Source organism: Vicia villosa, linkage group LG5 (genome assembly GCF_029867415.1).
Source record: "Vicia villosa cultivar HV-30 ecotype Madison, WI linkage group LG5, Vvil1.0, whole genome shotgun sequence".
In the NCBI taxonomy this organism is placed as follows: Eukaryota; Viridiplantae; Streptophyta; class Magnoliopsida; order Fabales; family Fabaceae; genus Vicia; species Vicia villosa.
Genome location: NC_081184.1, coordinates 153,159,998 through 153,177,407, shown reverse-complemented (window position 1 = coordinate 153,177,407; position 17,410 = coordinate 153,159,998). Strand labels below are relative to the sequence as shown.

General features: G+C 35.2%; 2 protein-coding genes across 2 annotated transcripts; one reads left to right on the top strand and one right to left on the bottom strand.

Moving 5' to 3' along the window:
* Window positions 1–3,142: 3,142 nt before the first annotated feature.
* Window positions 3,143–5,009, top strand: LOC131607830 (protein kinase PINOID-like). Its single transcript, XM_058879786.1, has 2 exons — window positions 3,143–4,035; window positions 4,115–5,009. The coding sequence occupies exons 1-2, from the start codon at window positions 3,458–3,460 to the stop codon at window positions 4,908–4,910; spliced, it is 1,374 nt and encodes a 457-aa protein (XP_058735769.1). The 5' UTR covers window positions 3,143–3,457; the 3' UTR covers window positions 4,911–5,009.
* A 7,686-nt stretch (window positions 5,010–12,695) lies between these two features.
* Window positions 12,696–14,279, bottom strand: LOC131607829 (uncharacterized). Its single transcript, XM_058879785.1, has 2 exons — window positions 14,018–14,279; window positions 12,696–13,804 (listed from the first exon to the last, which is right to left on the bottom strand). The coding sequence occupies exons 1-2, from the start codon at window positions 14,114–14,116 to the stop codon at window positions 12,950–12,952; spliced, it is 954 nt and encodes a 317-aa protein (XP_058735768.1). The 5' UTR covers window positions 14,117–14,279; the 3' UTR covers window positions 12,696–12,949.
* Between the last annotated feature and the right edge of the window lie 3,131 nt (window positions 14,280–17,410).

Here is a 17,410-nt window from a genome sequence, read left to right as displayed (position 1 = left end):
CAATCTTCTCCTTTGACAAATTTTGGCTAAAATAACCAACACACAATTAAGTCCTGGAGATAAATCACATTTGCATGATAGCATATAAATTTAAAACAAATTGCAAGGACATATCAGAGATGCACATCAGTTACACAAAAGGTCTTCTTCAAAGCTCTTTGGAGCTTGTGCAAACAGACAAGTCCACTACTCTCCCTGTCATACAAAACTAGTACTCCCCCTCAAAGGGATACCAAAATATGAACTACTCAAGTTCACACATCATGGGCATATGCAGTAGAATATTATTTAAACAACCTCACATTCGACAGGATGTAAGAACATCTTCCACACATTCTTCAATCTCCAGTCTTTAGCAACACAATCAAGCAGCATGACAAACTATCATGGTCCCCCTAAATAGTTGCGGCAGACAATCATGATAGTTACTCTTCCCTTAATAGTAGAACAACAATTAAGATGCATGCCAAGCAGCATGTTGTAACATTAAGATAATCAAACACACTAACATTTTACTCCCCCTTTTTAGCCAGAAATTGACAAAAATAGAGTAAATGTAAACATATGGAAGCATACAAATATTGCAATCAAGCAACACACATAAACACATATGGAAACACACAAATTTAATGGAAACACACAAGTAGAACACCTTTAGGTGGTCTTCTATCTCTTATCACTGTCAAAAAGTCTTTTGCATTCCTTATGGCTGTCTTGCAGAGTCCTTCTGTTTCATCCATTGTCCATAGCAATTTGAGTAGGCTTTATCAGCCTCATTAAATAGAGGAAAGATGCATAGAACAATCTTTTCACCTGATTGAGTAGCCATCCCAATCTGCATCACAAGGTATCTCAAGAACAAACCCCTATTTTCTACCCAAGTGTTTCTCAACCTCTCAAACTCCCAATATATAAATCATTCAAAACCAAGGTATCAAGAAGTATTGTCTGATTCTTCTATATAGCTCTAAAAGGTTTCCCTAAACTATTATTTCTCCATTTTCTCCTAAAGCTCTAAAATTGTCACATTAATAAAAAGAAGATATATATTTTGTATTAATTTAGAAATAGTCTAATTATAAATATCTTATAATATCTTTAATTTATACTATTTCTAAATTAATACAAAATATATATTCAATATTCTAACGATAAATAAACGGATCCTTAAATCGAATATGTCAAACTAGATACCCGCAAACCGTCCAAAACAGACATTACAACAATTTTTTTGACTTCTTGAATTTTTTGCAATTTCGACACAAACTTTCTTTCTCTTCATCACTTAAGAATTTAAGACATACTTTAAAAATGTAACACTCAAGATTGAATCCTACAAACTACAAAACGTATGAGACAACCTTTGCTAATTAATATAAATTGAATCCCCTAATTCTAATGAATAATGAATAAAGAAGTCACCTTCCGTCATCGAAAGTATCCAAAACCACCCTTCCACTTTATTTAAAAAAAAAGTGAATTCTTATCTACCCAACTAAAAAAGTTGGATAGAGTTATCTTCAGTGTAAAATATTTTGGAAACAACAAATAATTGTATTATTTTGAAATTAATTAAATATGTTAAAATAAAATGAGATTTTGTGATTGGTTGAAAGTATATTACCCAACTTTTTTGTGATGAATAAGAAATTGTCCCCATATGAGAATTGATAATCCTCACGTTGAAAAGAAGATCTGTTCTATTTTCTCTATCAAATCACCCATGGTTTATATAGATTATAGAGAAAGTATTTTAAAGAGTCACAACAAGCAATTCAAGTTCATTTGTAGATAGTATTTTAAAGAGTCGCCGCAAGCAATTCAAGCTCATTTGTAGAGATAGATATGATTGGTTTGATATAAACGAGTCCAAAAACAAACACGTCACTCAGCAAGCACAATTATATGATAGATCAAAATCACAATATGGAATGGCACAAGATGTGCATATTTGCATATCATAGTTAACTGTGTCTCTGCTTCTACAGGCACTATATAGTCATTCATCATCAATCTTTTCATTAGACAATACTCTGCATGAATGCATGAACGCCAAAAAGTTAGCTTGATTCCAAACACTAAAATTGTGCTTCTTAGATAAGTCAATTATTGGAGATTTTTTCACTTTTCTAAATATGCTCACATTCCTTACTCTACTATTTAATAAAATAAAAAAATAAGTAGAATAATTCTGTTATTCAATTTTGGAGAAAAAGTAAAGAGAAAATGGAATCTTGATTATTGAATAAATGGACCTCCATTGGTCTATACTTTTTATTTTGTCTTTTTTACTGTACCTTAGTCCATGACTCCATTAGTTTTCATTAATTTTGTTTTATTTATAGTAAAAGTATAGGTTAGTAAAAACAAATGTTCTGGTCCCTCTTTCTGGGAGTCGATTGAGATGAGTGATTGAAATTGTGCAGAATCATCCCATTAATATTGAAATTTTGCAGAGATTGAGATGAGTGATTGAAATTGAGCATAGAATTGAAGAATTACATTGGAATTTGCGTCCCAATATTTATTAACTCTTACAACTTTAAAATCACTTCCTCCTCTTCTAAAATTAAAAACAAAACACAACCAGTGTAATTTGCATGTCCTTGAGGTTTTCAAACCAATTTGAATAAGAGATTAAAAATGTGTGAGTCTTTGGTCAAGAATAAAGCAAAGCTACCTTAACTACACACAACCTTGTCTGTTTGGTCATAAATAAATACCAGTAGATGCATAAAAATTACTACTACGGTTGACCGTAGCATGGTTTACCTAACCTTTTCACCGGGACTTTTCAGTCATTACAATAAATTACTGTCTCAGCTTTAAAAACAAAAAACCAAAAACATAAAAAGCTTCAAACCACGCAGTCTGTAACACACGCTCATAAGTAAATTACCCAGTAATTTGTCAAAGCTTGAACTATGGTCCAAATTAACCTTTGCCACGTGACAACATTTCTCTTCCTAAATTCGTCACCACCCTCCAGGGTCCCTGTCCTATTACTACACTCCTACTTTCCTCTCTCTTCTTCACACGTGCGAAAACAAAAAACTCACACGCTTCGCTCTCTCTCTCACGTGACCCCACTCCCTTTTTCTGTTAAACTCAGTACGTCTTTCGCTTAAATACATCACAACTACCTCCCCCTATACTATACCTCTCTATTTCTGGCCCAACCTGTTCCTCTCTTATTACTCTGTAAAATCTTCGTACGAATACAAATTTATTATCCTTTCTATATTTTCTGCTCCCATAACCCTAACCAAGTTCCAATCTCTTCACAAACAGAAACCCTACACTTTCTATAATAACTATATGTATTTTATTATTTCTATTACTTATCCTCGTTTTATTCAATTTCAAGTTTACCATTCAACCTACGCATTCAAATTTCCAAGTTTAAACCCTCTGTTGCGTGCAATCAACAGTGAACCCTCTCTGTTTTCTGTTTACCATGTTAGAACCTCCTGCACGTGATTCTGAGTTGAGTTTAGAGACTGTGAATTCCACACAACGAAGTTCAATGAGCAGTGAAAGCCTCTGCAGCACGAGTTTCAGTCGTCTTTCATTCGACCTTATCCCTGCTTCCCCTGAGAGCCTCTCCATCAAGCCTCACCGCTCCTCTGATTTTGCTTACTCCGCTATCCGTTCCGCTACATTCCGCCGCAAATCGGCACTTACCTTCCGTGACTTTCACCTCCTCCGTCGTATCGGTGCCGGTGATATTGGTACTGTTTACCTCTGCCGCCTCCGAAACAGAAATAACAAATTCGAAAATGAAGAAGAAGCTTCTTGCTTGTATGCGATGAAGGTAGTGGATAAAGAGGTTGTAGCATTGAAGAAGAAAGTAGAGAGAGCTGAAATGGAGAGAAAGATCCTCAAGATGCTTGATCATCCTTTTCTACCTACACTTTACGCTGAGTTTGAAGCTTCTCATTTCTCTTGCATTGTTATGGAGTTTTGTTCCGGTGGAGACTTGCATTCTCTACGCCATAAATATCCTAATAACCGTCTTCCTCTTTCTTCCGCAAGGTAAATTTCTTGAAACGATGACGTTTTTGTTCTTCTATTATTCTATCACTACAGTTACTTATCTTTTTTTGTTGTTCAGATTTTATGCATCTGAGGTGTTGGTGGCGTTGGAGTACCTTCACATGCTTGGAATCATTTACAGAGATCTAAAGCCTGAGAATGTGCTAGTCAGATCCGACGGTCACATTATGCTTTCAGATTTCGATCTTTCACTCTGCTCTGATGCGATCCCCGCCGTTGAATCATCAGATTCATTACAAGACTCCGCGTTTCCACCAACATTACCATGCACTCGCACGCGTTCTTTCTCTACTCCATTCACTTGCTTCTCAAATCGGTTATTCCGGTCTCGTAAGGTTCAAACCATTCAACCGAACCGGCTCTTTGTAGCTGAACCGGTTTCAGCCCGGTCCTGTTCATTTGTTGGAACACACGAGTACGTCTCACCGGAGGTAGCTGCCGGAAACTCCCACGGAAACGCCGTAGACTGGTGGTCGTTTGGAATATTCATCTACGAACTCATCTATGGACATACTCCATTTGCAGCTCCATCGAACAAGGCTACGCTGCGTAGCATCTTAAAAAAACCCTTAACCTTTCCCACAGCCACGCCTTCAACCACGCTTGAACGTCACGCGCGAGACTTGATTTGTGGTTTGCTTAACAAGGACCCGGCTCAACGGCTCGGGTCAAAGCGCGGGGCAGCTGACGTCAAGAAGCACCCGTTTTTCAAAGGGATTAACTTGGCGCTGATTCGCATGCTGACGCCGCCTGAAGTTCCTGGCTCAAGAAGGCCAAAAACGACGTCGTCGTACCGCGGTAACGTTAGTAGTAGTAGACAGGAACCAACGGCGTCGTTTGATATTTTCTTTTGAAAAACCAACGTAGTACTAGCATTTAGTGCCACGTCTTCAGTGACGTATTTTGTATATTGGAGCATATGTTTTCAATATGAAAAAAAAGATAAATATTCACATGAGCATTATTTTGTCTTTTATGCAATTTTGAATGCTGTCTCTATTATTAGTATTATTATTGTCTATGAAATCGAGAAGGAAAATAAGTAACGGGGACTGTGTTGTCACATTTTTGTTGCCCTATATATGAGTGTATGAACATAGACATTTATAGGTGCCTTAATTTAAATTTAAAGCTGAGACTGGATTCTACTATCTCTAGCTCTTTTCCTCTTGAAGTATGTCTACAAGAGACCAACGTTGAAAACTTACTGGACAATTCTAAATGCAGAAGATTCGATACTTTGTTTAGTTTTCTCTACCCTACTCACATTTTTGAGGACTGCCAACATGTATTTTTATGGGTCTATATATGCATCATAAAGTCAATATTATACGCAAAAATAGAAAATCGTCAACGTAGAAAAATGTAAAATAATCAATGGAAGAATGCGAGGATTCTCGTTATTTTATTTTTGTGATATTCTAGTCCTACCTAAACCGGAAGGGTTTAGTTACAACTCATAATCGACTTGTTTAAAGAAGTATGATTAAACTGTACACCAATTTTTTAACCTGTTTGTGCCTCAATGCAGGGAACAAACAAAAAACAGGCGTTAAGTAACGTGCGGATGATTAAATTTGTGTGTGTGAATGTCGACCATTTATATCCTATCATTTGACCTTAGAAATATTAAGGAGTTTGTTTTTTTATAAGTTTGTCTCTTGTTAGTAGAGAATCATAAATTATAGAAATGATTATTCACATGGAATACTTTCACGAAAAATATTAATTTTAGGTACATTCAATAATAATCTTGGCTTGGTATAATTTATTTAACCGAGTATTCATTCCTAATGTTATTTTAACTTAAAAGAAATATGTATCAATATATTATAGACTCAGACTCAGGTCAACATCATCTAACCTCCGCTAATCTGAATACAGTCTCGAGAATATACTCCAACGATGTTAAACAAGAATTACAAGAGTTTGTAATTTTTTAGAGTTGTCGAGTTAGTCAAGCTTGTGTCCGACTTGAACTAAAGGGCTAAATACCAACTCATCATATTCCCTAAATTAGTTCACTTGGTTTTGTGGCCGGTTTAAGCTAAAGGTGGTATGTAAATCCGATATCAATAACTCATATGAGGTCATAAATAACAAACTTGATAAGTTTGGCATACACAGAGACAACAAGGTTAATGACCATTGTGACCGTTAGACTCAGATATGAGAACAACAATTAATTGTCGTTATGGTCGTAACGCTCAGATGAAAGAACAACAACATTAAGTAATATGCATAAATATAGTAACGATTATAACCGTCAAAAAAGAGAAAGGAAAAGTTGAGTTTTAAAAGCCAAGGGACAAAAAAGGAAGAGAGCTCAACCATTTGACAATAGTAACACCATGGCTTTGTTGGCTATAAGATCACATAGTTGCAAATAATATACATTTTTCACTATATTTAGCGCTCACCATGGAATCAAGTAAAAATTTCCTAGGTCAATCCTTCTAAAAATTGAATTACAAAATCACTGGTTTTCAACGGTGAGAAATACTACAGTAATAACAATGATGGGTGTGCCGTAACAAAAATACATACCGCTATGGACGTATTGCGACGACAAATTGTAGCTTTTTAGGGCGATGTGTGAAACTTGCAACAAAGGCAACAACAACTAGTCCTTATGGAGGAAAATGAAGAATTTTGTGATCCTCTGCCTTTCTCCTCTGATGCTTGGGATGCTTCTATCAGCGAAGGTTTCAAACCGTCTACAGTAACACCTTTTTATGACAAGAGTGATCCTGAGAAACATATCAACGTATTCAATACCCAAATGGCCATAATCAATGCAACAAACTCTCTCAAATGCAAACTCTTGGCAGGAACGCTCAAGGAGACAACAATAAGGTGGCATATGAACTTGTCGAAGTTCTCCATAGTCAGATAGAAGGAGCTCACCATAAAGTCAATCCATCAATTCTCGACAAGCAAGCATATAACGGTCTCGACAACCAGTTTATTTATTGTTCGTCAGGGAAAATGATGAGTCCATGAGATAATATTTGGTCAGGTTTAATGAAGTGATGATTAAGGTGGTTCATCCTAATCTAGAAATGTTCATAGGGGTTTTTCAGAATGGCCTTAAGGCATGACAATTCAATGAGTTGCTCGCACAAAAGCTGACAGATTCAATTGAGGAGATTATGGCAATAACATAATGCTTTGTAAAAGAAGAAGAGAATAACATTGAGAATAAAGAAAAGATTAAACGTTTTATTTAAGAAGACCTTTTAAGGAGATACATGCAAGGAAATTTTCGTAACAATTGAGAAAGTTCGCTCTAGCTCGAGAGAAGTCAACTAAGACGCCCCTAACCAAGAAGAAATAGGGACCCGGAAGATGCCGAGCAGATTTTCCACACACTTAATACCATCGTTGGAGGGTTTGCAAAAAGAAGATAATCAAGTTTTCTTAAAGGAGATATGTCAATTAGGTATGCATATTTTTGAGCCACTATCTGGATTGAAGTTAACATCTCTGACAAATATGGCTTTTCATATCCAGAAACTGTAAGAATCTTACTCCTTCAGTCTCATATATAAGTACTTTACAAAAAATCCCACCCTTTAAGAAAAATGTCTAGATGCATTTATGTTTTACATTCTTTTTAATTTTACCCCTACTTTTTGCCTGGGAAAACGTTAAAAACATAGAAATGTGAAAAAGTAGGGTTATATCTGGAATAATGACATTAAATGTAATAATTATAGATGATTTTTGCTTATATTTAAGACCATAGATTTTTTTGTTGCTTATATTCGAGACCGGAGGGAGTAGTTCACAAGGATGACCCTATGGTCAATAGCGTGAAAATATATGATTGGGATATCAAAATATTTCTCATTGATCCCAAGAGCTCGACCAATGGTATGTATTGGGAGGCATTCTAAAGACTCCAATTGGACCATGAACTTCTCCAGCCTTTCAATGGCTCATTAGTTGAATTTTCGGGAGAGCAAGTGCGAGTATGTGGCCATATCACTTTCACCTTACAACATCACCATGGTAGGCTTGCGTTCAATGCGTTAGAAGTAGTCTTATCCACCATCTATCTAACCATGAAATATCCTCTTGATAATAGTCGAATAGGAGTGATAAAGAGATACCAGGAAGTTTCCTGAAAGTGTTATTAGGATAGTTTGAAGATTAAGAAGAGATAGGGGTAACCTCCTTAAAGCCCAACACCCGTAGTATCAACTTTGTGGATTTAGACCCGAAAGAGGAATTCTTGGATGATCGTCTAATTGCTATAGAGGATTTGAAAATAGTATAGATTGTTTCCAAAAGCTTCCCAACTAACAAGACTAGAACACCTCTATCAAAGAGCTAGGAAGTCGAGATTTTCGGATTGCTACAAAAAATATGGATTTATTCGCCTGGGCGCACTCAAAATACAGTCCAAGCCTGTTATATATAGGAAATAAAAGGTTTGAGAAGAAAAAATAATTGTTATCACATAAGAGGTTAAAAAATTAAAAGAGGCCACATTTATTAATGAAATCAAATATCCTTCACGATTCTCAAACATGGATTTGGTCAAAAAGCCATCAAGAAATGACAAATGTGTGTATTGATAAGTGTCAAATTGTGGTGAATTTATGCATGAGAAAGTGGCACTTATTAACTTAATTCATTTGACTAACAAGTCAAAACCTCAACTTTTATGTAAATATTATTTAGTTTGATCTTTACACTTTATTTTTTTTAGGTTTGTGTGCATTGGAGGAGCTTTGGTCATCAAAAGGCAAATAAATGACTTCAATATGAATTGTTGGGAAAAAAAGGAAAAATGTTGCAGATGGGGCTAAACGCCAAATGTCGTGCTTAGCCCACCGCGCTTAGCGCCTTCAAAGCATGCTTAGAGGTGTTGGAGTAGAGGGTAGTGCGCTAAGTGTCATTTTTCTACACTTAGCGCGATTTGTGGCAGTTTAAGTTTCTTTTTTGTCCTGTAGCCGCGCTAAGCGCCGTCTGTTGGGGCTTAGTGCGATCGCCTATTTTATATTTGTATAAATAGAGCTCCTCTTCATATTTTTGGATATAGACACCAACTTTGAGAGAGAAATACACCAGACACATTGGAGAAAATCAGAATCAGAAGAATCAAGGCTGGATATGCATCGAGTGTCAAAAAATCAAAATTGATGCTCATCCATCTTTTTTCTCCTCACTTGTATCAAATACCATACGTAGCTTAATCTCTTTTTTGTTGGGATTGGATGTAATTAACTGTAATCGTATGTATTTCTTCTGATCTTTGTTTTGTGAACTAGTTATGAATCAATATAGATGTTAATATTTGTTTTTATGTTATTTATACAGTTTGATTTTCTATTGACAAATATATTTCAATTCTTAACCTAAGATCATCATCTATCAAAGACCAAAGTCTAGACATAGATTTGGAGTTTGACATTCACTTTGTATCAAGTCTTAATGCTTATTGTATTGTTTAATGAGTTGAGAAATTTTTTATTGATCATGGTGTTATATACAATTTATTTAATAATTGATATCAATGTTATCTTTTAAGATGAACTTCTGTTAGATTATAAATTCTAGACATAAATTTAGCTTAACATTCACATAAAGTTTCAATTCTTAATGCTTCTGTATTGTTTAATAGGATGAGAGATCGTCGATTAAACAATAAGGTTGAAATCTCATCAGAAGTTTAGACATAAACTCTGTTGTGTGCGATGCGTAATGATATTGATAGATGTTTAGATTGTGTATAGCTGATTAGTAAGTTGCATATTTAATCGGTGGATGAAATCCAATCCCAGCAAGTCTCATCTCTCTAAAATTTTATTTATCATTCATCCGTTCTACATTATGTAATTTTCCATAATAAAAAATCTTGCAAACTTACGCTTAAAACCATAGTAACTATTTAACAACATTGATATTGTATCAGTCCTTGTGGATACGACAAAACAAACACTTACACTTTTGATTGCTAACACTGCAACATCATGTATACTTCACTGATCTTAATCAAGCCTGTCCAAAAGATCCCTATTTGTTGTCTAACATTGATAAGTTGATTGATGGTTGTATTGGCTACAAAGTGTTCAACTTTATGGACACGTGCTCAGGTTACAATCAGATTAAAATGAACCCACCTCACACGCCCAAGACAATGTTCATGACCAATAATTACAAAATACTGTTATGAAGTAATATTGTCTGGCCTAAAAACGCTAGGAAAATTTACTTAAGGGCGATGGATATTGTGTTTGCCAATCATATTGGACGCAATTTGGAGGTGTGAGGACCTTAACAACAAAGTGGTGTCATTGATAAGGTATATCATGCATCTAAATCCAACAAAATGTTCTTTTTTTTTTTTATTCAAACCAAAAAAATATTTAGGTTTCAAGATCACAAGAAAAGGAATTTAGGCTAAGTCTAAAAAGTTTTGGGCCATAATTAACTTATGGAGTCCTAACTCTGTCAAAGAAGACCAACAGTTAATATTCCATTTATGCTAACATTAAAGAAGAAAGAAATGTTTGAATGCACAAAAGAAAGATACGTTTGCAAAGCTAAAGATGTTTCCACCTACCCTCTAGTATTATCTCTCCCAAAGGAAGGAATGCCTTTATTGATGTATTTATCTACCAAGAATAATGCCATGAGCTCGGTTCTGGTACAAGAAGTAAAGGCGAGAACATACAAATTTAAATTGTTAACAAGGTGTTTAAAAGAGTCGATATAAGATATCAGAAGATTGAGAGGTTAGTGTTGGTAGTCATCGTCGTAACAAGAAAATTAAGACCCTAGGGTCATCATGTCATAGTAGAGACAAATTATCCTATGCTCCTTGTGTTGAAAAAAGCTGGGTTTGTCAAAAAGAATGGTCCCATGAGCTATTCAATTATGAGAGTTTAATATCACTTTCGCAACAAGAAGTAGAATTAAACCTCAAATTCTCATTGACTTTCTGGTGGAGTTCATATCATCTATGAAGGAAGAAGATCCTCACACATGGATCTTGTTTGCAGATGGATCTTACGATTTGAAGGTGAGTGGAGTCGAAGTAGTATTGGAAGGTCCAGGAAGCTACTTGAATGAGCAGTCCTTACATTTCAAATTCAATGCTAGAAACTACGAAGTAGAATATGAGGCCATAATCGTTGGAATGAGTTTATTAAAAGAAATTGGGGCCATAAATTTTGTGCCCAGAGTGAATCTCAGTTTGTCATAAACTAATTGACAAATGAGTATCAAACCAAGGAAGCACATTTGCTAAGATATTTAAAGATGGTTCAAGAGATGGCCAAAAATTTCAAACACTTTAAAATGATCTATGCACCAGGAAATGAGAACTTTAGGGCATACCTGCTCTCAAAGCTGGAGACAAGGTCATAACAAGACAATGATTCAAAAAACATTTATGGTTCCTAGCACAAAATTTGAAACATGCTAGTCATAGGTCAGAGGAACAGAGGTCGTCCATATTAAGATATTTGAAAACGACCTATTACTAGAGGATGAGTCGGAGGTGAAAAGGGGGAGAAGATTGACCGCCAAGTACATTATAATGACATACTAGTTATATAAAATGGGAAGAGTCACCCCTATGATAAGGTGCTTGGCTAAAGATAAGGTCATTCCAGTCTTTTTCCGCACATTTTAACAAAGGAGTTGACAAGCCTCTTCAATATATTTTCCTTCAAATGATCAAATATGAACATGTCATTCTCTTTATGAGGTTGGCCTCTACAAGGTCGCTCGGTAGGGTGTTGACTTGTAAAATATTATCAGTCTCATCCATGAGAGGCGCACACGGTACTGTCATTCATGGCCACTACCAGGCTAGGTGTGACGAGACTAGATTTGTTCGATGTCTCTTGAATGAGAGAATGGTTACCGCCTACACCTTTCGTGCTTGCAAGCTTGAACAGGGCATATGCCCTCGTGTTTTGCTCTGGAGGTACGTGGACGATTTCATATGATCTAAATGAGGTCACCTTGTTCTTCTTCTCCTCCTACCACTACCAACCCTCCAATTTCCACTCTTTTCTCTTAACAATTTTAGTAAGCAAAAGCATTTGATTCCTGAATTCTTGTCATCAATTCTGACAAAGTAAGAGAAGTCGAAGAACCAAAAGAATATATATATGGATATATCTTGAACAAATTAGCTTTAAATTATTCTAATACAATTAAAATTGCTTATCTGTATATTGATTATTAGAAGACACATAGACATGTTTGTAACAATAAAACAAAAGACTGGTTAGACTAGACTTTCCATCAACAATAAAATATCAAGACAGTGCATATATGAAAGTGCAGGAATAGATTAAACTTAGTGACTTTCTTACCCCATGGTTTTCCAGTATAGTACAGTACAGTGAGACCATTCATCACTTGTTGATGCAACAGTTCCTAAATCAATTCATTTTGTAATGGAATATTTTTCAAACCTGTCACAACCTCATTCTTAAATTTCTTTCTCGCACAATCTCTTAAAACCTTGCAGAACCCTCACAATTCCTCAACACCATATTCGGAATCAAGTCTCTGCTGCGAAAATTCGCGAGAGCTGCATCCCCTCATCGGATCAGTGTTATCGCTCTTCCAATATCATTCACTACAAATATACTTAATAAGCTCCACTGCAAACATCTTTTATCATCAATCAGCTCATCAAATAACCAAATCTATAAGGCACATTCAAATGGAAATTCAAATCACCATGCATAAATTTATAATTGGATATAACCTTACACATTTGTTACGAAATTCCACTTGTAATTGTTTTTGTCATGCTTGAGTTAGGAAACAACAGTCTTAAAATTAAAACAGTTTAAACACAACCAATCCTAAAACCACTGATATGAAGAAAACATAAAAAGGGAGATGAAATTGCATCATACTAGAGCAAATCATCGATCAGGGAGCGCTTATAAAATCGTTTAACTTTAGACATGGCATCTTTGACACTTTGAGATGCCATGATGGACTCTTCTTGCATTCTAGCCAATCTCTTTTTCCAATCGGCCTCTATATCACATATTTCCTTAAGCTTCAGCCACAATTTCTTCTTCTCATCTTCGCACTCTTTCAATTCACTCTCAGCAATTTCAGTAAACCCCGTAATGTTGTCTATTTTCTCTTTCAGCTTGCCACATTGCTTAAAAACCTGCCTTGCCTCAAGTATCTCAGTGAGCCTCGTGTGAAGCCACTCAACCTCCACCTTCATCTCTTTTACATCATCGATTTGACCGATCATCTTTTTCACTCCTTTCAAGTTTGTGACATCTTTCTTGTCCAATGCTGATATGACTTCACAGATTATCTCCAACATCATCGAACGAAATTTCACTGATTTTGCCTGACAATTCTTAGCAATATCTCCATGCTTGTCGATGATTTTTCTTAATATCTCCATATACTCCGGCTTCACTTGATATGCATTAACATTGTCTTCATACCGACTTTGTGTTTCCGAATCGTCATCATCATCATCATCATCTCCCACCATGGCAACCAAGTCACTTAGTTTGAGACTAAGGGATAAGGATGAACATTCATCTTTTTCCTCAATTACTTCTGGTCCACCTACTGCTGAATTTTCAACAATTTTAGCTGGAGACATATGAGGCTCTAAACGTCCTGGCAATGTTTTTTCAGTTTCAACCCGCTTTTTAGAAGATCTCAAAATGCGGCGGCTATTGCAATTCGGATTTAATTTCTTTCTGACAGAAGGAGAGCAATCCAAAGGATCTGACTGAATATATATATACAAAGCAACAAGTTGAATGTTAGGATAAAATTGAGTACCAAGCATATACATCCATGAATAGGTTTATCAAAACTGAGAACCAAAGGGTTTAATCTACTTTCATAGCATACAAATTAACTAGTCTAAAAGCAAAAACAGCCCTAAATTATATCAACATTGCTAAACAAAAAAAAATAGAGTGGATGAACAAGGTTTTACCTGGTTGTTAAGGTTGGTTGGTTCAGTATGAGAAACATTTTCAGCTTCATTCAAGTTCTTCCTTTTCATCTCCCCAGTTTTCTCTATCTTTGGTGACATTGTTGTGTTATTGAGTATGAGTAATATTTGAATCACACTTTTATTGTGACAAAAGTAGTTTAAGGATAAAGACAAATTAGTGGCTGTGTAGTACTAGGAAAGAATACCAATACAGCAAAAAAGAGAGGATGAAGCCACATGCAAATACTGCAAAATACTCAAAATAGAAGATTCTCACATTGCTATTTCAAGTGTTAGTGTGCTAAATGTGGTTTATGGTGGACCATCATGTTTTACCGTTGATCCATCTAATCCTCACCATCGTACCATGTACACTCCACATGCAATCCATTTCCTGAATGTGACTTTCCTCCGGTTCGGTCATTGCCACCAAGCTCAGCCACTTTCAGAACTAGGTTGTTTTCCTTTTATGCCCACTTAGTAGTGCTATGTGAATTGTTTTAAGAAACAACTATTTCATACAAAAATAAAATAATACTCCCTCCGTCTCATAATAAGTGTCCTATTTGAGCTGTGCGGTTCTTAAGAAAATGATTAGATGTGTTGATTTTAATGAAAAGATTAACATCATTTACTAAAATACCTTTATTTATTATAGGTAGTGGAGTATTGATTTGGCTTGGTTTACATGACTAGTTTTAGATTGTGTTTTTACATATTAAATTGTATTTTTTTTAAATTATAATTGTTCCTCAAGGAAATCAGATTCAATTAGTGATCAGCGGATGCAGATTGCAATGATAGTTTGTAGTGCGGTGGAATTTGAATTAAAAAAATACATGAAAAATGGCGTGTTTCCCCTTGTATATTAGGGGGGATATAACTACTCACTAACCTTTTGGCGTGAACTGCGGATATCTATAAGATTACATGCATTCTTAATTAGGATAAAATACATGCACCACATGTGATGCGGTGGATCGTTCAACTCTCTGGATCAAGCCACTGCCTCTGCTTTGTAGGGTGAGAGCTTTGATACATTTGTCTTTTTTGTTGGTCGTTTCCTGATTGGAGTGAAAAGTCGTGATGTGGTGTCATTGTAATGTGGAATCTTCACCTTAAATGCGCTTCATGCTTTAGATGTCTCTTCAGATACTTTACCATGATGACCTTTGGCAACTAGAGTACTTGGGTGTTTTTTTATAGGAAACTTGAACTGCTGATAGTGCTCAATTTTTCTCTTATAGTAAGAAATTGCCCGATTTTTTTAGGAGAATTATACAATTTCTTTGTATATTACCTTTGTTCTTTCATCATCTGTGTTCTTGCAACAAACCATTTTTTTACGTACCCACCATGACTCAAAAAGTGAAGGAGGATATTTCTGTTGCTTGGGTAGACTCCACAATTTCGGCAACTGTTTCTATCTTTGCTCGCGAAGGTAGTCTCAAAAGGGTTTTTCTTGAAGTGGGTCCTTCTTTTAACTAGTGTGTATTGATCACTAAGAAAGATAAAAGGATTTGTAGTGACATTGGATAATACGTTATACCTTTTTATGAGTGCACCTTTTAAATCTTAGATCTTTGATTTCCTTTTCATAGTTTCAAAGTTGAAGGTCTAAACCATTTGATGATTTCTCCCTCTCAATTGAACTTTGTGACTTGGGCCTTAATCAAATTCTTCTAATACTGGAGTAACTATCAGGGAGGAAACTCATATATATATATATATATATATATATATATATATATATATATATATATATATATATATATATATATATATATATATATATATATATATATATATATCACTCTTCTTCTGTCTTTTCAAGGTACAATAGAGTGCATTGAATTGAGTTCAGGGTCAAGGCTTGATTATACTGATGCATATTATTTATTACTTCAAAGCGTATTCCAATGGCATAAAACATTTCGAAAATTGGTTTTTTTATTACCCCTCTCAATGAAGAGGCTCATGCGAAGGCCTGTGTCATAGAGACGGAATCAGAATATCGATGTTTGGTCTTATTTTGTAACTTTTGGAGCCAAAGCCACGTTTTGAAGGGGAATGGTTCACACGTCTACAAACAAAGCGACATGTCTAAGGAAGAGCTTTACCTGGATAAACCGTTAATTATAATCACCTTCTTTAAAAATTAGGTTATGTCGGGGGTGTTATGTAAAACTTGTGCATGCAGGTTTAACAAGAAATGATCAAAGCTCATAAATAAGCAAGATATGACTAGCCCTGATAACATCATGGTTTTGATGATTAAAACACGTGAATATGCAACATCCTTTATAGTGACTTTAGGACAACAACAAACAAGTGTCAAAGTTGGTTCAAGCGGTCAAAGATGCATAAGACACTTGTAAAATCCTCTGATGATGGCATTTGAATTGAAGTAACTCAAACCTCATACACAAGAAGACTCAAGTGAAGTGATCATATAATTGTTATATATGGAAAAAAGACTTGAAGCTTCAGAGTGTGAAAGAGACAAAGTGTGAAAGCTCGACTGGTCGTATCTGTTAAAGTGATCACTGTTTTGTAAAAACACAAGGTCGTTTTTGTAAAGTAATATGGCTATATCACACACAATCGCTAAAACTGATTTTGAAGCCTCTAAGTTTTTGAACTGCCTAATCAATTTACCAAATACTTAATCGTTTAAATAAGGGCGAAACAAGTTGATAATTGATTATGATATTGTCTTAATGAAAGGTAAAAGTTCTCTATTAAAATCTTCGAAATTGGGTTCAAACAATCGATTATTTATGGTACCAATTTCGTCTATGGATTGTTTCATGTTTCAAACCATCCTTTGGCCTATAAATAGATTTCTCTCCTTCATTTCTTTCCATCTAAAAAATATTCTCTCCTCTCTCTCTCTCTCTCTCTCTAATATTTTTCATTCTCATATATTTTTAGTCATATCGCTTTGAGAAACGTTCTTGTGTTTAAGTGAGGAGGTTGTTCTAAAAAGGGTATTATTGCAAATTCACTAAGATTTATTTTGGGTATTAATGTTGGTTTCTGTTTGGTTCGTGAGTTCTGCCACTTAGAGAAAAGCTCTCTTTCTAGATTCGTGAATAATAACCAGTAAAAAATCTCCACATCGATTTTTGAGCTCATCTGGGTATAAAAGCTCAATCGGTTCAAGATCTGTCTGATATAAAAAGTTTTACACAATCAATCTATCGCAACCATTTATAATAATTACTTTAGATATATTTATTTAAGATCTGACGGTTACCATTTACTGACGGTGTAAAATTTCTTTAGATAGTCGGTGCATTCCAATTAATTTTTTTTAATATATGCCAAAATTGATTTTTCTAATAGTTATATGCATTTTTTCTTCTTCTTTCTCCTCCTACCACCACCAGC

Bases quoted from the DNA above. Each gene is read 5' to 3' on its own strand.
- LOC131607830 (XM_058879786.1), top strand. From the start codon at position 3,458: ATGTTAGAACCTCCTGCACGTGATTCTGAGTTGAGTTTAGAGACTGTG. The intron at 4,036-4,114 runs GTAAATTTCTTG...TTTGTTGTTCAG, and splicing joins CTTCCTCTTTCTTCCGCAAG to ATTTTATGCATCTGAGGTGT.
- LOC131607829 (XM_058879785.1), bottom strand. From the start codon at position 14,116: ATGTCACCAAAGATAGAGAAAACTGGGGAGATGAAAAGGAAGAACTTG. The intron at 13,805-14,017 runs GTAAAACCTTGT...ATATATATTCAG, and splicing joins CAACCAACCTTAACAACCAG to TCAGATCCTTTGGATTGCTC.